At 60.0% G+C, this 24,258-nt stretch overlaps 1 protein-coding gene across 1 annotated transcript in view; it reads left to right on the plus strand.

Annotated features, from left to right (window-relative positions):
* Positions 1-23,022, plus strand: part of LOC120602755 (netrin-G2-like) — a 38,160-nt gene extending 15,138 nt beyond the window's left edge. Inside the window, exons 2-9 of the mRNA XM_039862995.1 lie at positions 8,852-9,024; positions 12,398-12,424; positions 13,286-13,423; positions 16,396-16,470; positions 17,877-17,978; positions 19,455-19,622; positions 21,180-21,314; positions 22,081-23,022. Coding sequence (XP_039718929.1) covers positions 8,852-9,024; positions 12,398-12,424; positions 13,286-13,423; positions 16,396-16,470; positions 17,877-17,978; positions 19,455-19,622; positions 21,180-21,314; positions 22,081-22,316 — 1,054 coding nt within the window. The 3' untranslated portion in view covers positions 22,317-23,022. The remainder of the gene's footprint in view (positions 1-8,851; positions 9,025-12,397; positions 12,425-13,285; positions 13,424-16,395; positions 16,471-17,876; positions 17,979-19,454; positions 19,623-21,179; positions 21,315-22,080) is intronic.
* The last annotated feature ends 1,236 nt before the right edge of the window (positions 23,023-24,258 follow it).

Raw genomic sequence — 24,258 nt, forward strand, 5'->3', positions numbered from 1 at the left:
GCTGTGTCACAGGGTCAGGTGGCTCAGGTGACGGTTTTCTGGCGAGATTGATGGTTCTCGAAGGTCAAATTCAGAAAGCAATTCCTTGGGAAAATTGATCCCGTGGATGCAGGGGAAATATTTGGGCTGGAGGTGCAGCCGGGCGTCTGGACCACCCACCCAGGTCGGGACAGGGGCAGAAGTTGGTGCTGGGAGGGAGGGCGGGAAAGGGGGCCTCTTTCTTCTGGGGCTGCATTTCCTTGGCCAAGGCCGGGCCTCAGAATTGGTGCGCAGGGCCGTAGGCAGCGGGCATGGGGGCATGGGGGAGGTCTGCCCTTGTGTCTTCTCCCCTGGGTTTATTATCCGACTGGGAGCACTGAGAGAGACGCAGAGTGGCCGTGACACCCAGCTCCAGCACCTGACACCCCTGGGTCAAATCCCGCCTCTTCCACCTGGAGACGGGGTGCGACTTGTTGGTCCTCGACCCACCAGAGTCTTGCATCCTCACCTGTAAATGGGGAGAGAGGTGCCTTCTGGGTTTTCACACGGATCCGATTAGGAACGCACATCACACGGCACCTGTTCCTGTGAGTGCGCAGTGGATTATTCGTATGTGCTTGCTTAGTCATGTTACCTGTTCCATCTCCCAAGGGCCTCCCGGGACAAGGGAGAGAAAGCACAGAAAAACAGCAGCCAGGGGCTGCGGGGTGGAGAGGGGCCACGTGCCTGTGTTTCGGGGAACTGTGGGACGGGTGGACTTCTCTGCGCCTATGCCCGCCTGTGGACCAGCGCTGTCAGCCGCCTGCTTGAGACACTTCCGACCGTGGGGCTCGCCGGCTGCGCGGCCTCAGGCGACTTACCTGACGTCTCTGTGCCTTGTTTCCTTGTCTGTAAAATAGAGATGATGTGATGCACCCTGCCTAAGCCTCCCTCCCCTGAGGAACTGATGCATTTCCCATGGAAAGCTCAGAACCCCCGTCTCCAGAAGGTCATAGATATAAGAAATGAGAAAACCAACGGGAACCTAATGTTTGCACGAAGCAAGTGTCTTCTGGACCGTGTCTCGCTTGCTCCTTAGGACAACCCTGCGGAGGAGGTGCCACGGCCACCCCTATCGTGTTGGCTAGCATACTGAGGCTGAGGGAAGTCCAGCGACTTCCAAAGGCCACGGAGTAAGTGGCAGAACATCCCAGGCTGGTGGCGCCAGGGGCCACGGCTCCCATCTTCCGATCACCAGGAGCCGCACGAGGCCGGGGCGCTTGCTGTGTGCGGGGCCTCGTCGTCCCAGCCCCATGCACGTGGGTGCGTGTGGCGGTGGCCGCGCCACTCACATCCACGCATTCGTCCCCTCCTTCGCTCGCCCGTGAACAGCCCTCGTGCCAGCCCCGCGTGAGCTGGGACTGGGATGTCACGTCCTGCCTTCCAGGTGAGAAAACAGACTGGGACTGGGTCGGACCCAGCGCCAGCCACACGGTCCTCCGTGATGGGAGCTGGCGGACGCCCCTGCCACTGAGAGCACAGCCAGGACATGGGTCCCCCGGTGGCGAAGACCCGAAGTGGAAAATGCACCAGTTCCTCACGGGAGCCTTAGGCAGGGCGCATCGCATCGTCTCCATTTCACAGACACACGATGGCATGTCTGTCACAGGGTTGTCGTGAAAGGCTGTGCCTTAACTCGCGGGGGGCTCTCAGAGCGCTGGCTTCTGTCGGCTCGTTTACCCAGCAGCCTGTCTTTAAGACACAACGCGATAGCTTCGTACAATTAGCAAAACAAACCTCCGAAGGTTCGTGGCAGAGCTGTCCCGATAAAACCCCGTCCCCCAGGCTTCGGTCACTCGGGGAGCATCTCCACTGTTCTCCCCGTGTTGCTACTCACGTGCCTGCGTGTTTACATGACAGCTCCACTGAGATGGAGCTTCGTACCGTGCAGGGCGCCCGCACAGAGCCGACAGTTCAGTGGCTTTTAGTGCGGCCGCATAGTCATCACCCACCACGACAGTCAGAAGCCCAGCTCCCCGCAGCCATCACCTCGCCCCCCCAACCTTGGCAGCCACTTACGTACTTCCTGTCCCTATGGCTTTCCGTCTTCTGAGCGTTTCACATAAGCGGAATCGCACGTCACGTGGCTTCTTTCACGGAGCGTCGTGTCCTCGAGGGGGGTCCTCGCAGGGGCGCGAGTCCGCGCTTCGTTCCTTTTCATGGCTCAGTCACCGTCCATCGCGTGGATGGACCACGGTTAGCGTTTCTGAGGACGGACGTTCGGCTTTTTCTCCCCTTTGGCTGTTACGCGTAACGCAGCCATACGCCTTCACGTCCGCGTGTCCGCGTGGGCCCCGCGCTTTTATTTCTCGTGGGTAGATCCCCAGGAGTGGGACCGGCGGGTCCTGTGGCCACTCACGTCTCACCTTCGGAACGACGGTCGGTCTGCTTTCCACAGCATCTGCGCCGCGGGCCGCCCGTCCGCAGGGCGCGAGGGTTTCCGTGCCCGCACATCCTCGCCGGCCCTCGCCCTGAGCTGTGTTCTTTCTTGCTGGGAGCCATGCCCAGGGTGTGACGTCCCCACGTGGCTGATGGTGAGGAGCATCTTTCCGGGGTTTTGTTGGCCGTTTACATACGATCGCTGGGAAATCGTCTATTCAGACTCTTCCCCCAATTTAAAAAATAGGGTCACTTGTCTTTTAATTACTGAGTTGTAAGAGTTCATCATCGTATTCTAGGTAGAAGTCTCTTGGCAGACTTATAGTGTGCAAAATTCTCCCGTTCTGTGGGTTGTCTTTTTTTTACTTTCTTGATGGCGTCCTCTGAAACACGGAAGTATTTAATTTTGAAGAAGTTCGATTTATCTATTTTTTTTCTTCTGCTGCTTGTGCTTTTGGCATCATATGTAAGAAACCGTTGCTTAAAATCATGAGTTCCCCATATTCCCTTTTTAGAGTTTTTCAGCTCTTACCTGTAGGTCTTTGATCCATTTTGAGTTCATTTTTGCTTATAATGTGAGGGAGGGGTCTAACTTCATTCTTTTACATGAGGATATATTATTTATTTCCTTATTTATTTAATAATTTCTTTAAATTAATATACTTTTAAAATTTGGCCTCACCTAGGTCATGCCTCAGGTTTGATGAGTTTGTCACTTAAAAAAAAAAATACTGCGTATTCAAAAATGAATACTAACCATTGCACTGTCTCACAGTTCGTGCCTGCGTCTCCCCCCGGGCATCTCGTACACGCCACCTTGGCAGATGCTGATAACAGTGGGTACCGGGATGAGGGAGAGTGTAGCAGGCGCTGATCAGAGGCTGGGATTGGGAAAGGCCTCCCTGAAGAAGTGACATTTGGCCTTGAACCTGATACCTCCTCTAGGCGTTAGCTTTAAGAGGAGGGGGTGGAGCCTGAGAGCATGTTCTGGGCAGAGGAAACAGCAAGTTCCAGGAGAAAGTAAGATGAGACCACGTGCTGGACCGAATGGGTAGAGAGACACAGAGACAGAGAGAGACAGGGAGAGAGGGACACGAAGAGAGGCCCAGAAAGGTCAAGCCCCATGCACAAACACCACACACGCACGCATGCACACGCACCCACGCTTTGCCGCCGCGCCGCCTGGGCTTCACCCGACTTCCACCACAAAGCCAGGAAGACAAAGAAACACCTCCATTGATGGTTCTGCTCCTGTGCCAGCCCGGCTGGGCTTCCCCGCCCCGCGTAGGCTCCCCCTGGCAGCCCCACCCATCAGGGACCTCCTTATCTCCTTGGTAGAGGGGACACTGTGCTGTGCCCAGCCAGGGAGGGTGGAGAAGCCAAGACACCCTCTGAGAGATGAGGTTGGTGGGAGGGGCTGGCCAGCCTGGGGCTAGGGGGGCCAGGGTCAGGGAGGGACATCTGGATATGGGTCAGGAGTAACCAACTGCATGACCTTGAGCAGGCTCCTTCCCCGCCTGTACCACGCCTGTAACCACGTGGGGCCAAGGCTCTGACTTCCCGTGACTCCCTACTACCATCATTACAATATGCTTCTCAGGTTCAGCTGGTCTTTTTTGCGCATTTTTAACAATCCAAGGTCAATGTTATTACCCGAAGTTGAGATGGCAATCTTTTCTTTATGTAGTTGATATCTAAAAATATCCCGTCCTCAGGCCAGAGGCAGGGAATACATTCCTGGTTCCACACAGCTGGGTGTTTCTCTCCAGCTAGCTCAGCGGGACATTAGAGAGGAATTGAGAAGAGGAAAATAACTAAAACCTCCCGAGGTCAAATACATTTTACGAACAACTTTAGTTAGACTAAGTCAGACAGGTTTCTTTCCTGCAGGACTTGTCAGAGCCTTTACTATGCTGATATTCATTGTGCTGCTGGGTGTGTGGCAGGGGCAGGGTATGAGGGCCTTAGGAGAGCATCATATATGTTGACCAGTGAGGTTCAAGCACAGGCCCTTTCTTTGCCAAAGACCATCTCTGGAGACCCCAAGAAGAAGAGTCTCCAGTACCAACAAGTGCCTGCCCATCCCTCTCTGCGCCTTTCCCAGAGCCGAGCACATAGTAGGCCCTCAGTATATATGTGGTCATGGGTTGGAACTCCAAGGAACACAAGCAGGCTTTCTCACACGCCACTAATTTCGGTTCTGTGTCGCAGTCAAACTTCGACAGGGTCGGTGTCCGGGCTGTAAGGAAAAGCTGGACTTAAACGACACGGCCTCAGCACCGGCTGACGCCCTTGGGCAGGGCCCTTGCTCCGGGTCAGGATCCTAATCCAGAGAATTCAACCAGTACCCTTGGACCTGGGGCCGAGAGTCACGAACAGTGGGCAGTGTGTCACATGGAACAGGAGTTTCCCAAAGTCTCCCCACCCCCGCGCCCGCTCCCCGCACCATCCAGCCAGGCCTGGAGGACCCTGTCCTCCTAACAGCGGGTGGGGGTGGGGCACGCAAGCTCCGACCAGCCACCTTCCCCACCGAGGCCTGGCTTTGTGTTTCTAAATAGCATTTTAAAAAAATCTGTTTACGAAAGTAATAGCTACTCACTACAGAGATTGTAGAAAACGTGCAAAGTGACAAAGGAGAAAATGAAAGTCCCATCCCTTCCCTAAGACAACCACAGGAATACCTGGATGTGCTTTCTCTTGGTGCTTCAGGTATAGATTTATGCATTTTAAACAGAGTCAGGAGCCGTAGCAGGATACCACACACTGGGCGGCTTAAACAACAGACATTCATTGTCTCATGCTTTTGGAGGCTGGAAGTCCAAGGTCAAGGTGCCCGCAGGGTTGTTTTCTCGTGAGGCCCCTCTTCCCAGCTTGCAGATGGCCACCTTCTCCCGTGGCCTCGCACAGTGCCAAGAGTTCTTCTTATAAGGTCACCACCCCTTATAAGAAGATAAAGGCCCCGCTCATGTGACCTCGTTTAACCTCACTCACCTCTCTCAAGGCCAGATGCAGTCACACTGGAGGTGAGGGCTTCGACATATGAATTTGAGGGACACAATTCAGTGCATAGCACTACAGTGCATGTGCCTGTGTCCTACACGATGTACACGGAAGTGTCCTGCTATTCACAGCCCACGTCCTGTCCCGTGTTTCCCTCTTGGACTCTGGCCTCAGATGTCTCTGAGTCCCGGTCCCAGTCCCATTTGGGGGCAGCGCTGTGACTCTGGGCAAGGAATATAACCTCCCTGAAGTGCCATTTCCTCATCTGTAAAATGAAAGTGACACCAAGACCAGCTGTCGTGCTCATTAGAGGGCCACCCAGACGCCCGCCGGCCCGCGGCAAGCACTCGGAAGAACGGTCCTTACGTCTGTCCTGAGAACATTCCCCAGGGCCTGAAACAGCCTTCGACGGCATCACGGGTGATAGCTTTACCACATTTCATAGCACAGATGAACCTTAACTTCCTTAACCATTCTGCAGGGGGGTTTGAGGGCAGAGAGAATCTCCGAAGACGGCACCCAGCGATTCGGAAGCCGGCAGGCAGTGGGTTAACCCGGAGCTGCAGGGCTGGTGGAAAGGGCATCGGGGATCCTGGCAGGCCGGCCACACAACCCATATAGCCCTCCGGGGTGCTCCGTCCAGATGGACACGGAGGGCAAGCGGGGGGCAGCCAGAGCCAGGATGAAGGGTCTCGCAGGACTGATTAAGCAAGAGGAGAAGACGCAAGGACGTAAATGTTCATCGTGCGGCCGAGCAGAGGCTTGGGGAGGGGAGGACGGGAGGGGGTGGCGGGGGGAGCGCAGAGCGAACCTTCGCCCAGCGGAAGGTGCGGAAGTTGTGAGCTGGAGAAGAAACGCTGGTGAAGCGTTCAGGAAATGGTCCTCGAGGTGACGGCGAGGGGGGAATGTCACTCAGGCCAGGTGTCACTGGTGGCTGTGGTGTACTCCGCCCTAGTCCAGGTCACGGTCCTCTGTCGTCGGCCAGGGCACAGATTTCCCACTGATCCTCCTACTCCGGCTCATGTCCCCCAGATGAACCATTCCCCATGGAGCGGCCACAGGGATATAAAATAAAACCAGAGCACGACACTCCAGCATCCCAAGGCTCCAGCCCCCGTGTCATTGTCTGGCCTCTGGGCTTGTCTCAGACTCACACATTGAGCTCTTTCAGCCCTAGGGTCTTCCTTCATGGTCTGCCCTCCTTCCAGAAGGTTCTCTCCTCCTTGCCTGAGTAATTCTTGATCTTCCTTCAGGTCTGAGCTTAAAAAGCTGTTCTTCCTGGAAGCCCGCCATGCTCCCGTGTGACTTAAGTCAGGACGCCCAGTGTAGCCTTTCCTTGCCTTTCCTCTGTATAACACGTGGGCACCTGTAACGATTAACGTTAATTAAAGATTGGCGTGATTATCGTTGTGAAATTAATAGTCTTTATTAATTTTTAGGTGTTAGGTTTACAGAAGATGGGCCAGATTGTACAGAGTGTTCCTGACACCTCCCACTTCCCGTTCACAGCCTCCCCTCTCGTCAACATCTCGCGTTAGTTGGTACATTTGTTACAGTTGATAAAGCATCACTGATACATTATTATTGACATGAGGCTTCACTCTTGGTGTACATTCTGTGGGTTTGGACAAATGCATAATGTTATATGTCCACCGTGACAGTGTCATGCAGAATCACTTCGCCACCCCCGAACTCCCCTGGGCTCCACTGATTCATCCCGTGGACGCCGCCCCCAATCCCTGAGTTTTTTTAATCATGCCCCACCAGGCCCTATACTTCATTAGAGGAGGGACTCTGCTTTGTTGACCATACTCACTGTCCCCGGCTCAGAGCCTGGCCATAACAGGTGCCTTGTAAATATTCCTCTTTGCATATTTTAATAAAAATAAGATTCTATTAAACATTTTATTCTGCAATTTGCTTTTTACTAATATTGACAATATATCTTGGAAATCTTCCCATATCAGAATATAAAACACACACTCTCTCTCTCTCTTTAGCTTTTTATTATGGGAGATGGCCAACATGCATACAAAATAGAATCTACTACAGTGAACCACCATATACACCTGTCACCCAACTTTGGCAGTTACCAACTTCTGGCCTTTCTTGTTTCATCTGCCCATGTTATTCGGAAGCAAATCCGAGATGTCAGGTATTTCATGTGTAAATATGTCATTGTGTATCTCTACAAGATAAGGACTTTTAGAAACATAACCTCAATATCATCATTGCATCCAATAAATAATAATTTCATTCATCAAGTATAGTTAGCGTTCACATTTCCAGCCGTCTCATGAATACACATCCTGCTCATTTATGTGAATTTAGAGATTGTTTGAGTCAAGATCTGGATGAGGTCCACAACCCTGAGACTGGTCGATCTGCCTTTGAGACTTCTCTCGAGCTAGGTCCCTCCTCCATCGTTATCAAATTTTGCCCCTTGCAGCTCATCCGTTAAAGAAACTGGGTCAGCACTTCTGGAGTTGCCCTCAGTGTGGATTTTGCTGATTGCGTCCGCCTGGTGTTATTTACCATGTTTCTCTGTCCTCTGTATTTCCTGTAAATTCATAGCTGGATTCAGAGGCTTGATCAGAATTCAAGTTCAGTTTGTTTGGACCAGACTGCTTCGGGGTGGGGTGTGCCTCTCAGAAGCTTCTCTCTGGTTGTCCGTCTCGGTGGTGTTCCAGGCGACTGATACACCACGCTTAGAGCCATTCATTCCGTGGGGGCTGAATGGTGACCTCCTAATTTCATCACCCCTTCTTGTTAGCTGGAACGCTTCTATAAAAAGAAACATCCCCTCGTCAAGTGTTGGTTCCCCAGAGGTACGGTTTATATAGAACAATATAAACAGGCAGGACAAATGCTGGATTCTTTCCCTTCATTTGCCGGTTTTTGGAATAATGAGTTGCTTATAAATATTTGAATGAATAAATGAATAATGCATGTATGGATGAATTGACGGGTTTTGGAGTCAGGTTTCTGTCGCCCTCAAGGGCGGAGGCGTGGCCTCGGCTGCCAGCAGAGGTGTGGCTGGGGGCCAGGTCCAAGTCTACACAGCAAGGGGCTGGGGAGCAGCATCTTGCTACCTGTCAACCCACCTTAGTGGAGAGCAAAGGTGATCAGAAGCTGCGTTGCTAAAAATACAGCATCTGGGACAAGGACACCTTGTCACCCCACCCCTTGAAACCCTTGAAACCCTGATCAAAAAGGAGAGTAGGCTGGCAGCCCTGAGTCCCGGCGCCGCCGGGGAAGGAGTCAGGTGGGGTGGCCGACTCCCTCGATGTGGGGGGGTGGGGGCGGAGCCGGGTTTCTGGTCCTGACAGAGAATCGTGGCAGGTTGGACTGGGGGCCTCCAGGGTCCCCCCCGAGGCCAGCCACAACACCTTCCCAGCCCGCCTGCCGTGAGCTCGCTGAGCTCGCTGACGTCTTTGTCCCTGTGTCCCCACAGGTGCAAGTGCAACCTGCACGCCAACCTGTGCTCTGTGCGCGAGGGCAGCCTGCAGTGCGAGTGTGAGCACAACACCACGGGCCCCGACTGCGGCAAGTGCAAGAGGAACTTCCGCGCCCGGTCCTGGCGGGCGGGCTCCTACCTGCCGCTGCCGCACGGCTCGCCCAACGCATGTACGTCCTGGCCCGGCCCCGCCTCCCCGCCCCGGCCCTGGCCCCGCCTCCCCGCCCCGCCCGGGCCCCGCCTCCCCGCCCCGGCCCCGCCCTTCACCCCGGGGCTGCGGGTCACGCACAAACGCACGCATGCACGCACGCACCGTGTGCCCGGGCAAACGTACAAGGAAACATACACAAACACACAAGTGCATGTGTGCACGCACATGCATGCACAAACGTGTGGCCATGCAAACATGCGTGCACTTACACATGCACACGCAAACAAACATGCACGCACACATGCACAATCCCAAGTGCACACACACAAATGTGCACACACACACTCACACCCCTTGTTAGGCGGCTCCCAGGGGCCAGGCCTTGTCATCGGGACCCTCCTCCCTGCTGTCCTCCCCCTTCTTGACCCTGAAGGCTGGAGAGGAGGCCCCAGAGTGGGTCCAGGAGGAGGCTGGTGGGGACTTTGACAGCTTGCCGCATGGCACCAAGTGCTGCATGGTCAGCACCCCCTCGACCCTCAGAGCGGCCCCTGGAAGCAGGCTTCCTATTATCCCGTTTACGGAGGGGTCCTCCAAGGCCCTCGCCCGAGTCCCCTGCCGCCGGGTCCCTGCTGGCTCTCTGCACAGCCCCGGCCAGGGAAGCCGTGTCCGGGGCGCGCCCCCCATGCCTGCATCGTGGACACCCCCGCTCATCGGGGGCCCCAGGATAGTCCACGGTGTCTCCCTGAGCTGCAGGGAGAAGGGCCCCGCCTGGCCCTAGGGTGAGCGCGTCCAGACCCGCCCCCAGGGATTTCACTGAGGTCTGACATCTGTCGAGCTCCGTGACAGGCCTCGCCTGGCGCTGCACGCAGAGCTCCTCCCCTCGCTGCGACCCCACGGGTGGCGTTATTATGACCTAGGTTTAACTGTGAGTTATGTGCCAGCACTGGGACCCAGGGCCAGTCACTGGACCTGACCCAAAGCCAGGGCTGGGCAGCGGCCTCCTGCTCCGGGAGGGGGGACACGGCCCACCCCGCCCGCCTGGGCACACTCGCGGGAGCGCCTCCATCAGCGCCCCCCTCCACAGCCGGTGAAAGATTGATGTGACTTTAGGCTGATCAAAGCCGAGAGCCTCACAGCGAGGCCGTGACAGGCACATCATGCGTGTGCTGGGCGGGTGGCACCACAGGCTTTGAAGGGGTGACTTGCCAGGCGCTCACAGCTTCTGGCCTTCAAAGGCACAGAGAACGCTCTGGGCACTGACAGCCGCCCCTCCCGCTCCCGCCGCCCCAGGTGCCTCCAGATCTCTTTGTTGCCTGAACTGTCTCTTGAACCCTTTCTTGAGTCCCTGTCACTTCCCTCCCCGACTGGCAAAGCCGCCTCCCTCGTCTGTCCTGCCGGCCTCCCCGCCATCCGTCCCTCCTCCCCACCTCCTCTCCTCCTCTCTGTGTCCCTCTCTCCTCCCAGAAGGGTCCCCCAAGGTCGCAGGCACCCGGAAGGACGGGACTGCAGGTCACACACCGTGGGGCCCAGGCTGGAGGCCACCCTCTGTCTGACCGGCGAGGGCCGGCAGGGCCTTTGTCTCTGCGACCTCTTCCCACCCCGCATCCCGCAGGGGTCCCTGACGCCTCCTCCTCGTTTGCCTCGTTTGCGGGAGCTGCCTCCCCAGAGTCTCCGGGAGTGTTTGTAAGGCCCACAGGCTCCGGGAACAGGGGCGTCCTCAGCCTAAATCTTTCTCACCCGGGCCCCCACCTTCTCTGAGACAACCGAGAGCAAAGAGCCCGAAGAGATGGGTTGAAACACCTTGCCCTCCTCCCGTCCTCCGTTCGGCAAGTGGCACCGACGCCCAGGGGGCCAAGCCGCAGGTCCAGGGCTCACCTCACCTACAGCCCCGCCCTCTCTCAGCCCTGCAGCGGCACCCTCCCCCCTCCCCCGGGGCCGCCACCCCATCCTCCCCTCTGCAAACAGCCTTTTCTCACCTGGTGCTTCTGGCTTCGGAACTTTCCGTGGCCCCTCCCCAGAGCCCCTCAGGAGCAAGCACTGGAACCATAGCCAAGCCCCCCAAGTAGCAGGCCCTGTGGGCTATTCACCCCCACACACTCCCACCTGCTTTGCCCATGCCCACCTCTGAGTCCACACGCCTCCAGGTCCACCGTCCAGTCCCCCCCCGCCTCGCCAAGCAGCTCTGTCCTGACCTTCATAACCCCTGTGAGTTCTGGATTCTCCCCCTGCACCTGCGACCCTCTCCTGGACTGTTAGTCACACCTCAAGGCCCAGCTTATGGTCACCTGCCCCCCCCCCGTGCCTGCCAGCATCCTGCCCCACCTTACTCGGTAACCATCACATCCTTGCCGGCCCCTCCCTTAGCGTGTCCGTTCTGAGCCGGGCCTCCCTCGTGACCTCAGGTCTAACCGGTGCCTTCCCTGAGGGCAGGAGAGGGTGTCTGGTGGGCTCATCTTCCCAGGCCTCCCTGGCGCCTGGCGGTCACCCAGGGGACGTCCATGCACCTCACGTCCCCCTGCCCACATCACAGTGTCCCCGAGAGCCTCCTGGGCATTAAGGGCGTCTTTGCTCCCACCCTTTCTCAGGACGCCTGGAGGGGAGGCTGTGGCACGGGCTTCGTCCTTCTGGGCCTGAGCCGATCCTTCCCTGGTACCGTGAGAGCCCGGGTCACACCATGGCCTTAGGCCTCCCTAGTCCCCAGCACGAACACACACAGACGGTGAGGCCACTTAGACTCTGCCGCTCACAGCTGTGGGGCCCTGGGCATGTGCATCTTCACCTCTCCACCCTCCGTTCCAGTCTCCTGTCGCAGGTTCCCCACCTGTAGAATTAGGACCAAGCCGAATGCCGGGGGTCCTTGCGGGGACTGGATGGCTTATGTGTGGCCAGGGCCCGGCTCGTGGAACGCACTCAGCACGGGGCGGCCCCCATGATCATTTCTCAGCCGTCCGCCCCCGTGTCCCCAGCTGGGAGCACACACCGGGGCTTCTCTCTGGTGGCGACTTCCAGCAGGGCCTCCAGTAACCCAGCCTGCCTGGGCTGTGGCTTTCATGTTCTCTGACACCCCATCACCCCCGCCCCCCAGAATAGCCTCCCGGCTCCCTGTCCTTCACCGAGGGCCTGAGAGTCTAAAATCTAACAAGAGGGGCGCGCGTGAAGCCCCCCCTTACCAGCAGGCCCCCTGATAGGGTGGGTCGTGGCTCTGAGACTTGGTTTCTCCATCTGCAAAATGGGCTAACAACGGCTGCTCGTCTCAGGGCAGTGGTGCCACGTGCCCCAATCCCCGCGCAGTGATGGCTCAGTCACCCGCCTGCCCCCCTCCTCTGCAGAGAGGAGGCGCCTGGGATCCCCGCTCCTCCGGCCACCTCTCTGTGACCCTTCTCTCCCCACAGGTGCCGCCGCAGGCTCCGCTGTTGGCAGTAAGTACACACCTGGGGCCCCACCCTGGGGATGGTGACTGGGGCCCCCAGTGCACGAGCCTCTTTGCACGTCCTGAAAAGAGCAGGAGGGGAAAGACGGGGCCTTCCTGTCCCTGCGCCCCGCCTCCAGCTGCGCCCATGTGCATCTTCACCTCTCACCCCCCACCCCCGTCTGCTGTCGCTGGGGCCTCCGCCCCCATGGTGTCATGGTGTCTCCCTCCTGTGAGCTCCTTGGTTAGCGCTGCTTTGGAAAGGTCCCCTTGACCCCCGGGTGAATGCCAGGCGAGAGTGAGACTTCACCTTGTTCCCTGGGCAGTGGCAGAGTCCCCTTCCCCCCAGGCTGACCGTTGGGGTCCGGCCTCCCTCCCCGGCAACCTGCAGCTGTCACCTCCGGAGAGGCTGGGAGAGGTCAGCTCAGGCCCCAGAGGCTCGGACCACCTGGAGGAGGGTCAGGAAGTTCCGAGAACTCCTTGGGGAGTGGTGGGGGGGCAGGCGATCTGCAGCCATTGTCACAGCCCCTCGTCTCACGCACCCCAGCCAGGCGCCAGCTACGCAGGCCTCCTGTAGTGTCTCGTTTAATCCGCGCGCCCGTGGGCACCGCCATCTGCCGTCAGGGTCGGCGGGAGAGGACTTGCCGGTGGCGAGTGGCCGGCCGGTGGCAGGTTCCAACTCTCAGAAACACTTTTGGGGGCACTGCTCCCTCCGCGGGGCTCTTGGGGGCCCCTGCAGGAATGCCAGCGGGCGGAGAGGGTGCTGGAGGAGGCTGGGTCTGGAGGGGGCTCAGGCCCCTCGGTGGGGTCCTTCCTGGCATTGGCTGCACCGCCATACCCCACCCCCCTCGTTTGTCTCATCTCTCACCAGGCATCAGCAGGTCCCGGAAAGACCCCGTCCCCAAAGCCTCTGTGGCCACTGTGGCCCCGAGGGGGGACCCCACCACTCCTGCCCCCTCCACACCCACTGCTCGGGCCCCTGTGGCCCCCAGCACTCTACAGCCCACAGGTGGGTGCCCGGGCACAGCGCCAGCCGCCTGCCCTTCCCACTCTGTGCCGAGTCCCTGCCTCTGGTGTGCAGCGCTGGGGGCGGGAGGGGGTCAGCCCCGGGGAGGGCAGGGGCTTGGCTCTTAGCGCAGAGGACGCGGGGACTCCACAGCCACCAGAGTGCGAGGCCGAGGGGCCCCCAGGCCGTCTGGACCCATCTGTCCCTGGGCCCCAGCCAGGGCTTTCTTCTAGTTCTGGAATGTTTTTCCTACTGCTCAGGGCACTGAGACCAGCACAGCCAAAGGGACAGGGTGACCCAGGAGGAGGGGGCCCATGGCAGTGAGGCCACACAGTTCACCCTGCCTGCCAGCCTCAGCGCCCCGCCCCACGGGCACCCCACACCCCGCCCCGCGCCCGCCCCTCAGCAGCCGCCCCTGGGGACGGACACTCAGACACTCGGACACTCGGGTTGGGTTGGCTGAGAAGGGAAAGGCAGAGGGAGCCTCTGAGCGGGGTTCTAACGTATGGACTGCCGGGCATCTGCAGGCCATGTGTGCGGCCAGGGCCGGCTTCCTGCCCCGTGTCAACTGGAACGGCCACTCCCGGGAGATGCAGCAACACCTGCCGCCCACGTCATAGTCCCCTCCAAAGGCGGGACCGCTGTGTGCTCGGGGCTTGGGGTGCTGGGGTGGCCCGGGGGGCCTCTCCAGACCCTGCCTACTGCATGTGCCTGAGCGGTGCCTTGCTCAAGACCCGTATTCCCAGCCCCAGCTGGGACCTTTTTCTTTCGGCCTTTTTCCCTTTTCCACAGGAGGCATTTGCAGAAGGCCGGGACTAACCAGGAGATTCAAGGACTTTAGGGGGCCTCCTGGCCCAGGAACCCTCTTTGGGGTGGAGGACGGGGCGTTGCTCTGGGAATCTGGGCTGCCTGAAACTTGTGCTGTGTTTGCCGAGCCCGTGATGGGCAGACGAGAACCAAAACCCAAAACAGTGTGGCGGGTGCTCTGTCCTGTCCTGGCTGCACATAGTGGACTGTCTGGGTGGGGGGCCAGACGCTGGCCTCCAAGGCATGGCGCCAACACACACACACACACACACACACACACACACACACAATCTTGACCCCATCTTCCGAGCCGCTTCTGATCTGGAGCCAGGGTTGTGGGGCACGCTGCAGAGCTGGGAAGGAAGGGGACAGTCCTAGGCCAGGGCCTTGAGCCGAGGCGGGGTAGGGCTGGACCGTGAGAGTCGTGAAGGTCCCACCCCCTGGCCACCACCAGGCTGGACTGCTGAGTGAGGTCGTGGTTGGCTCTGCGCCCTGAACCCAGCGCCAGGCAGCAGGGAGAAGGCGGCCCAAGGCGACAGCCCAGATGTGACCTCCGGTGCTGGGCTCAAGGTGCTCATCTAGGGGTCATCGCTCCTGTTTAGCACCTGAAACTCACGCCTGGGCCCTCATTACACCCGAACCCCTGTTAGTAGTGGCAGTCGCTGCGTCTGGTGGAGAGCGGCCCACTCCTGGGCTCGGGGCTCCGCGACGTGGGGGCCACTGTTCCCTGATCCCACAGGCGAGGGCGTTAAGGCTTGGGAAGAAGCCACTGGGTTTTATGGGATGTAAGTGACACCTCAGGGAAGCTTTTTACCGAGAAAAAAGAAGTGGAAGCAGCAGCTGCTCAAGGCAGCAGGACTGGGGCTGGGGGTCCCCTGGCTCACTCACTCGCCCAGCGCCACCGCCCTGAGGCCTCGGGGGGCTGTGAGGTGTGCCGCCTTTAAGACCTGGCCCGCACAGCTCCCCGATTCCGCAGGAACAGACGGGACTTCCATCTGGTCTTGGCACTGGGCGCAGGCCGCTGTTCCCGCAGCCCCCAGCACGTCCCCTGAGAGCCCAGCAGGGTTCTCCCCCCGCCCCGAGATCCCAGTCCCCAGAATGGTCCTGCGTCTCTCCAGGTGTCTCCCCACAGGGGCGTCCGGCTCCTGGCCAGAGTCCAGCTGGGCCCACGAAACGCTGGCCCAGATGTGCCTCCCTCCACCAGTGTCAAGCTGTCTGAAGGGCAGGGGCCGCCGGGAAAAGCCTGCTCAGGACGGCTAATCCTCTCCCCCGCCGAGGTGGAGGGAGAGGGCTCCAGAGCCAGAAGCCTTCGGGCGGGTTTTAGTGCGGCTCTAATTAAGCCCGTGCCAGTTGGGGCCCGGCGGCCCGGCTCCTCATGGAACACCATGACCATGTCGCTTTGATGTCCGAAGGCTCCCGCCCGAAAGTCTCCCCAGCTTCTGGCGGGTAGATTTTCTCTCTTTCCCACCGCCCCTTTAGAAGAGGGAAGACTCCAGTTTCTCCATCCCTCTGGGTTTGTCCTTTGAAATTCGGCGCAGATTGATGCGCTGCCTTGGCTGGCCATGGCTTCCCTGGCTGTGTGTCCACTTCGTCTTGGAGATGGCGGTGTGGCATTTGAGGGTTGACTCACATCAGGGGTCCCTGGTGAACATGGGCCCGAACCAGGGGTTGGGGAGGTGGACAAGGTGGTGGCCAGGGAGGCAGGCCGGACGTTGGAGGGTGTGCTGCCCGTGCGTGGGGCTAGACGGGTCACTCCGAGGACCCTTCCGGACATGTGTCCTGTCTTGGCCAGAACACACGCCCTCTTCACAGCCACTGACAGTGACAGAGGGCTGCGGGCCGGGCTCGGACACCACCCAACTCTGCCGTCCGTAGAATGGGGACCACACGGGGAGAGTGAAGGGCTGAAGGGCTGCCTGAAGTATGCAGAGCCCCAGGCCTGGGGGCACCCTCCACTCTGGCTTCAAGTCCACGCGTGCCCTCCGCAGGCTGCAGTAGTGTAGACGCTGCCTCTCCAGTAGATTTGGACCCAGTTCTATTTGGCCAGTGTAGACAGAGCTGCTTCTTATAGTGCTGCTCCTGGTAAGGCGCCTGGAGAATGTGACATGTCAAGACGTCCCCAGGGTACCCCCGAGTGTGACTTAATTTCTTCTCTTCTCTCCCCCAAGAGTGGATCAGGCCGTCTACAGCTGCCCCCCTTGGGGAGGGCCCCCCCTCGCCCCAGGTGTCCTCCAATGCAGAAGGTAGGGGGGAGCCCCTTCTTTGACCTGCAGGCGTCAGGTGTAGGTGGGGACCCGGGGTGGAACGGGGTCCGAGGGAGCTGTGGAGAGGGGCCTTGGAGCTCTACCTGTCTCACCCCTGCCTCCCTTCTGCTTAGAGAGGCCAGTGTGACATCACCAAACTCACCCCCTTTTGATCCCACAGCTCCCCAAGGGTTTAGGAGCCAGGTGGAGAATCCTCTCCTGCCCCTGGTTCACGGGGCACGCTGGGCAGTAACAGCTCAGAGTCAGAGAGGGCTTCCTGGGGGGCTGACTCTGAGTACGTGGAGGGGAAGGAAGCGTGCTCCAGGTAACAGGCACAGCGAGGCAAAGGCTTGGCAGTGGGATGGCAGGGAGCGGCCGACCTGACAAGGATGATGTGTTGGTTAAAGGCTGGGGTGCTGGAAGGCACTGGTACCCAGAGTAGAACCTCATTCTCCAACTGCAGTGGGAGGTGACATGCGTGGGCTCCTTTGTAGCTATAGATGGACGCACACAGGAGGCACACGGGACCTGCCGAGTTTCCAAAAAGGGAAGCTGTCCCCATCCCAGCTCACCTGTTCCCTGGACAGCCGGCCCCAACGCCCAGTTAGGCAGCGACCCGGCCCTACTGCACACCTGGTACTTCCCGCACCAGCTCTGCACTGTGAGGAGGGCTTTGAGTGCCCTCTGCTGGCCAGAATCGGAATCCACTAGTGAGGGAGGGTCTGCAGTTCCCAGCCACCTGGAGGCCTCCTAGCCGGACAGCCTCCCCTGGGGGATGGAGACAGAGCCCATTGGAGCCATCGCCTCGCTGCCCTTTCTTGGTCCGGGCATCACAGACGCCCAGAGGAAAGCCGAGGGGACGATGCGCCCGGCACGGTGGCAGATCCATCCACCAGTGTGGGGCGGGTTGTGGCCAGCAGAAGGCAGGTGCTGTCTGTACTGACGGCTCTACAACGCCTGCCAGCGGGGAAGTGGGAGCAGGGAGATTGCTTCAGGAAGGAAAGGAGATGCCAAGTCTTGAATGCCAGGTTCAGACTCTGTGTTTGATGCTTGCGGGCGTTTGGGGTGGGGGAGAGGAAATGCGATGTTTTCAATAGGCCCCCAAATTGCCCAGCTTCAGCATAGTGCTTAGCGGGCTGTGGGGGACGCTGGAGATAGAGAAGTCATATGGGACGATTACTCCATCTAGATGTGTAGGTGGTCTCTGAGCGGGGACCGAAGGCAGAGTTGGTCCTGCATGCTCCTGGATGTGCTATGTCACCTCAAATCTGAGCAGGCGACAGAGCTGCCCCAGAGCTTGTCGGGGCCCCTTGGGAGGCTTTGTTGGCCTTTTCCTGGGCCTGGGCAGCCCACCTCGGGCAGCTGGACCATGGCTGATGGAAGAGTGTGTTTCTCATCTCTCCAAGCTGCGGGCACCTCCGCCACTGCCCCCACCCCCACCAAGGCCTCCAAAGCTTTCCAGCTCAGGCCCAAATCTCCTCAAGTGATGCCTATTGAAGAATTCCAAGGTAAGAGGAAGGCCCAGGGCCGGGTCAGCCCTCCTCCAACACCGCTCTCCCCTCCCAACCCCAGTGCAGGACGGAGGGCCTATACTAAGCTCAGAAAACCCTCCCGGAGTAGCTGGGTCAAGGTGAAACCGAGCCTCTCTTCCCTCCAGCCCGCCGTCCCCAAGGGAGCTGGGAGCGGGTGTGAGTCAGAGGCACAGTGGGCAGCACAGTGGGGCAAGCAGAGCGGCTGCCAGAAATAGCCTGTTCCAGCTCCCCTGGGAGGTGTGGCCCAGGGGCTCGTCTTGGTTGACACACGATCTGGGACACAGGGGTCACTGACACACTCTTCCTTGGGACACTTGGAGGATGCTTCGACTTCTCGTCCCTGGAGGGAAGGGTGAAAGGGGCAGGTCCAGGAGGCCCATGGTGCGGGCACATCTCAGAGGCTCATTTCTCCAAGGTCGCCCATGCCCTTGACCCCTGACCCCTAGTCAGTCCCTCCCTCTCCCATCACAGAAGGGAGGTTGGGTCCTCTAGAGATACACAGATGGTGTTTCGAAGAGGGTGGCCGGCGTCCTCCTTGTTCAGGGGTATCCACACTGGTGTTCCTGTACGAGGGGGTGTTGAGCCCCTTAGGAGAGACGCCAAGAAGTGGCCCCCCTTCTGGCGTCAGGGAAGGTGACCCTCCTCACTGAACCCCACCTCTTCATGAAGTGAGGAATCTACCTCCAATCCCTAGGGCCTTGCCCCAGGCGGTCACAGGACTTGCTCAGTCCCTGGAGCTGATGTAGGGCTGGAGGAGACGGCAAGGTGGCACGGAGGTGGCTGTCCTCCAGTTAGAGTCAGAAGCCGGGCCAGGACTAGGGAGAGGCAAAGTGAGAAGGCCCTCTCCCTCTGGTGCCAAATTTGCAGAACGGCTCAGGCTGATAAGAATGGGCCCTGCAGGTGGCATTTTCCCTTCCGAGCATCTTCCAAAGCAGCATGGGGAGGAAGCTCCTGGCCATTTCCATCCCATCCAGCTTTCATGCATGCACCCATCCTTCACTGAATCGCTGGGGACACCGTGGTGAATGCCACGAACCCAGGCGCCGCCCTCCCTGAGCTCACAGTCGAGTGGCATGACCCAGCCTACCTGCATGAATCATCCCTAACCACCCCGGCACGGGGCGGGCATCCTTTCAAGAGCACCTCACCCTGGCACCTGGGCAGGCCGTGGGCAGGTGCTGCTGCCCACGGGTCCTCCCCAGATTCCAGCCGCAGGGCCGGGTGGGAATTTGTGGGCTGGATCTACACCGGTTCTCCTTTGGGCTCAAAGCTGGCAGGCCCGTCTCTTCCCCTGGGGTGCGGAAGTGCTGGAGGCCCAGGGCGCCTTCCTGCATGTCCTGGGGCGGGTCCCTGCGCCTCAGCTTTCTCAGCTGCACAGGGGAGGGGGCCGCAGGAAGGCGCCATCTCCCTTTGCTCACTGACCCTGTTGTTTCTCACGCTCGGCTGGCGCAGACTGCGAATGCTACGGCCACTCCAACCGCTGCAGCTACATCGACTTCCTCAACGTGGTGACCTGCGTTAGCTGCAAGCACAACACGCGGGGCCAGCACTGCCAGCACTGCCGCCTGGGCTTCTACCGCAATGGCTCCGCCGAGCTGGACGACGAGAACGTGTGCATCGGTGAGCTGGGCGCCGGCCGCGCCACGGGGACGCCACGGGGGACGGCACGGGGCCACGCCATGGGGGATGGCACAGGATGCTGTGGGGGCACGCCTAATGGGGACAGCACGGGGGACGTGGTGGAATGGGGCGCAGAGCGCGCGGCAGCAAGGCAGAGTGAGGTCAGAGTCCCCTGGGAAGGCTGGGGGAATGCCCACACCGCAGCCCACTCCACCCGGCTGGCGTCTCTAAACACAGAAGCCTCCTGAATCCGCTCTCTAAACAACCTCCCCCAAGTGGTTGGTTCTCCCCCGGGCACCAGTGTTTCAGAGCCACTAGTGAGAGGCAAAGACCGGGCTCAGGCCTGCCCTGCTGTGTGCATTTGGACAATTCCCTTTGCATCTCTGGGCCTCAGTTTTCCTGTTTGTAAAATCCGGGGGTGGATCAACTGAAAAGTTTTCAACCCTTTTTCTGTGGCTGAAGCCGCAAAATTCTTCATATGAAATTCTTCGAATGCTTTATAAGCAGAGCCCAGCTTATAAAGCTGCCCTCTACCCGCAGTAGGCACCTGGAGATGGAGAAGTAACCCTGCTCCAGTATTGGCTTGGGGGTGCAGAAGGAAATCTCCAGGGGCCCTGGGCCTGGGCACGGGCAGCCCATCCCAACAGACCAAAGCTGTGGTCCCCAGCCAACACCCGCCAGCCTGGAGGAGCTGCCCACCACCCCTGCCCTGTCTCCAGTGGAGGCCAGGTCTCGACCCTGGTGCCCAGGCCCCCCGCTGACCCCACCGCCCATCCCCCAGCCACTAGGCCGGCTCTGGAAGAAGGGCCACCTGCAAAGTTGCAGCTGTCAGTCCGAATTACAGCCCGGGCCTTCAGATAATTCCATCAACTCTAAAGTGATCCAAACAGAATTGTACTGCTGGTGTGACACCGGCCAGCTGCAGGGGCAGGCTGGGCCTCTGAATCCGATTAGAGGTGCCCCTCCTCCCCCGGCCTCTGTCTGCCTCCACCCTCGCGCCCAGCACTGCGCTTCGAGGACTCCCAGAGTGGGGACATTTGCCTGCTCACGTAGAGCAGAGGCCCCAGGAAACCAGCTGGGGAGGAGCAGGGGAGGTGGCGGCCTCTGGGGCAGCTTTTCCACCTGCCCCCGAAAGCTGTAGGTGCGGGCTACGTCCTCCCCCCACACACCCCACACCTACCACAGCACCGGGGACAGAGGCCCCACGGCCTGTGATGAGGCTCCTCCCCACTATTAGCTCGGAAGGATCTGTGCCCACTTCGGTCACAGATGCGGTGATGGAGGCCCAGAGTGGGGAAGCGGCTGGCCCAGGGCACACAGCGTAGAGGGGGCGTGGTAATGGTTGTCAGGGAACGAAGTAGGTCATCCCTTGAGATCTGGACACCTCAGGCAGCTCCCACCCACCGTCCAGCCGCGGGCTCACGCGGACAGTTTGGGGAGTATGGCCCGGAAGTGCGGAGACCCCCCTGGGAGGGAAACGGGGCTGGGCGGGGTGGGGTCGGAGCAGACGGCTCCCATAAGTCGCCCTGACCGCACGCCGTGCACGTGTCCGTCCAGAGTGTAACTGCAACCAGATTGGCTCCGTGCACGACCGGTGCAACGAGACCGGCTTCTGCGAGTGCCGCGAGGGCGCGGCGGGGCCCAAGTGCGACGACTGCCTCCCGACGCACTACTGGCGCCAGGGCTGCTACCGTGAGTGCGCGCCCGCCGTGGGCGGGGCCTTGAGCTGCGGGGCGGGGCCTGCCTCTGCGGGGTGGGTGGGGCCTGGCGCTGTGGGGCGGGACCAGAACGGTGGGCGGGGCCTGGCGCTGTGGGCGGGACCAGAACGGTGGGCGCAAATTGGCGCCGCCGAAGGGGCTGGAACGGGGGGTGGTGGGGGCGAGGGCTGATGCCCCAGGGTGGGACGGGGACCCGGAGGGCTGGTGGGAGGGGTGGGGGGTATGAGGTGGGGTCAGGGGCGGACCTGGCCAGGTGGGGGGGGCGGGCCTGATGCAACTGGGGATAGGGGTCTGTACCAGGTGGGAGCCGCGAGAGGCCGAGCTGGGGTTGGTCGGGAAGGGAGCTGGAGGCAAAGTGCAGCTGGGGTTTAGTTGGAGTTGGCGGAGGTGGGCCGTCCCATCCCATGGCCTGGCGGAGACCGGCTTTAGGCGCGGGAAGAGGGTGGAAGAGAGCTCCAGGCACATGGAACAGCATGGAGGCGACAGCAGGTGCATCCGAAGAACCGCACCCAGGGAGCGGGGAGAGCCAGGAACAGTGGCGCGAGGGAGGCAGGGGCCAGGTCTCGTCTAGCCGTTGTTACCATCCACGCGGGGACGTTTTGCACCAAGTGCGCCTGAGCCTCCAACACCCCCCTGGTCTAGGCCACGCCCCCAGGGCTTCGCGCATCCCAGTCGCAGAGGCTCCAACGTGAGGGGTGGACCAGGCCGCCACCCGAGCTAACTGCCGCTCCGCCCCGCAGCCAACGTGTGCGACGACGACCAGCTGCTGTGCCAGAACGGGGGCAGCTGCGTGCAGAACCAGCGCTGCGCCTGCCCACGCGGCTACACGGGCGTGCGCTGCGAGCAGCCCCGCTGCGACCCGGCCGACGGCGACGGTGGCCTGGACTGCGACCGCGCTGCTGGGGCTGAGCCGCGCCCCGCCACCCTGCTCGGCTGCCTGCTGCTGCTGGGGCTGGCCGCCCGCCTTGGCTGCTGAGCCCCTCTGGTGAGGGTGGGTCCGCGCGCCCTGCGCCCTGTGCCCTGCGCCCATAGGTCCGGGGTCTCGGGGACCGGCGTCCGAGGCCGGGCGGCGAGAAGGGTGCAGCCCGAGCTGCCCCCAGGTGCTACTCAGCAGGGTCCGACGGCCTCCTCCCGCCCTGCGCCCCCTTCATGGCACTTGCCCGCGCCCAGGCCTTGCAACAGGGGACACTGTGGGGCCCTGGGCTCCGTGACCTGCGAGTTTGGTCTTAGTTTTTCTATTACCCGCTGTCCGTTTCCGTTTTCCTCTTTTTTTGCTGGCGGTGAGATGGGGAGAAACGCTGGTCACCCAACACCCCCAGGTCCAGACACACACACGACTGTTGCAGACACCCCCTGGCTTACTATCGGCCAGCGGACCCCGAACTCCAGTTGCCTACAACTCTAGTCGCTGACTTGATTCTTTTATATTCTTTCTCAGTTTTCCTTTGCCACCCCCAGACCCGGGGCCCCTCGAGTTCTGGTGACCAAGGAACTCACTGTGGCGGGGAGGGGGTTAGGAAGGAGGGTTGGGAGGGCCGGAAACTCTGTTCTGTAGAGAACTATTTTTGTTTGTATTAACCGTCCCCTGTAACAAGGGACATGAGTGGGACACTGGTCACCACGGGGTGGCTGATGGTGTATAATCCGACGGAGTAAACAATCTGCTCATTGCTGCCTCCAAGGCCTGTTTTCTTTCTGTGTTCACTTGGTATTTAAAGAGGAGCCCACAGAATAACCTTAAAGAAACGCTGACCCTTACAGGCCTCCCTTCCCCGCTTGGGCAGGCTTGGCCCTGCCGGTGACCCACACGTTCCCCAAATGTAAGAGGTTGTCTCCCACCTTTCCCTTCCAGTTTATTGCATTTTCCTCAGCTGTCCTCAAATTTTAAAGTGCAGGGCAGACGCTGACATCGTTGCTGAGAGTCCAGTGTTCTAACAGGGCGTGACTTCCAGGATCCGATTTACAAATCGGGTTGGTTGTGTGGCCTGAGACCTGCTGGACCCTGAGCCTCAGGCCCAGTGTCTGCGGGGGCTGCCTCCTTCCAGAGCCCCCTGCTGGCCAGAGCCCGCCAAGGGGGCGCAGGCAGGCAGGACGGATGGCCAAGGGGTTGCAGGGGCAGAGCTGGGGTGGTGACAGGAGGCTCTAAAGAATGGCGCCTGTCAGCTGAGGCCCCTTGCTAGTGAGCATGCCCGAGTCTGTCTGGCCCTTGGGGGCCGCACTCAGGATTTCGTTCCCCACCTACTCACTTCCTCGCAGCCCAGAAAGCTCCCAAGGTCACAGCCCCCTCCTGCAGTCACCCTCTGCCACCTGCTTCTGCCAGCAGCAGCCGCTCTTCCCAGGCTGGGAAGTTTTGACCTGCCACACTCCCCCAAGACCCCGAGGCAGTGCTAAAACCGAGCACAACAACACTCAGTTTCGAAGATGGTGGGATTGCAACCCAGCAAAGGAGGGGGGCTACAACCGATAGCATATATGACCGGCTGCATATATGACAGGCCACACCCCACCCCCACATCCCCCGGCTGCCATCCCCAATGCCAGGTTGCAGGGTCAGTTAGAAGTGCCTTCTATCAGGTTCCTGTGGCTTCACGACTTCCTTATTGACAGAACCCACTCAGCCCGGCTGAAATAAAACATCTCTGGGCTCCTTGTGCACAGGGGTGGCCATGTGACACAGTTCTGGCCAATGAGATGTAAGGAGGAGGGATGGGTGGGCGGGGCTTCAAGAAACCTCCTCTCCCCCACTCCCCACCAAGCCTCAGTTGGCCAAGTTTTGAGCCTTGGCTTTTCTCTCCCCACTACGCCCCCCACCCCCAGTGCTCAGTCAGCGGGCTGTGGGGAGGGGCGGCCTGGCACCCAGGGTGTGAGAGAGGATGGCCGAGCCAGGAAGGCGAAGCTGCCTTTCTGAGGACCCAGCA

The sequence above is a fragment of the Pteropus medius genome, unplaced genomic scaffold (assembly GCF_902729225.1).
Source record: "Pteropus medius unplaced genomic scaffold, Ma_sr-lr_union100, whole genome shotgun sequence".
NCBI classification, from domain to species: Eukaryota; Metazoa; Chordata; class Mammalia; order Chiroptera; family Pteropodidae; genus Pteropus; species Pteropus medius.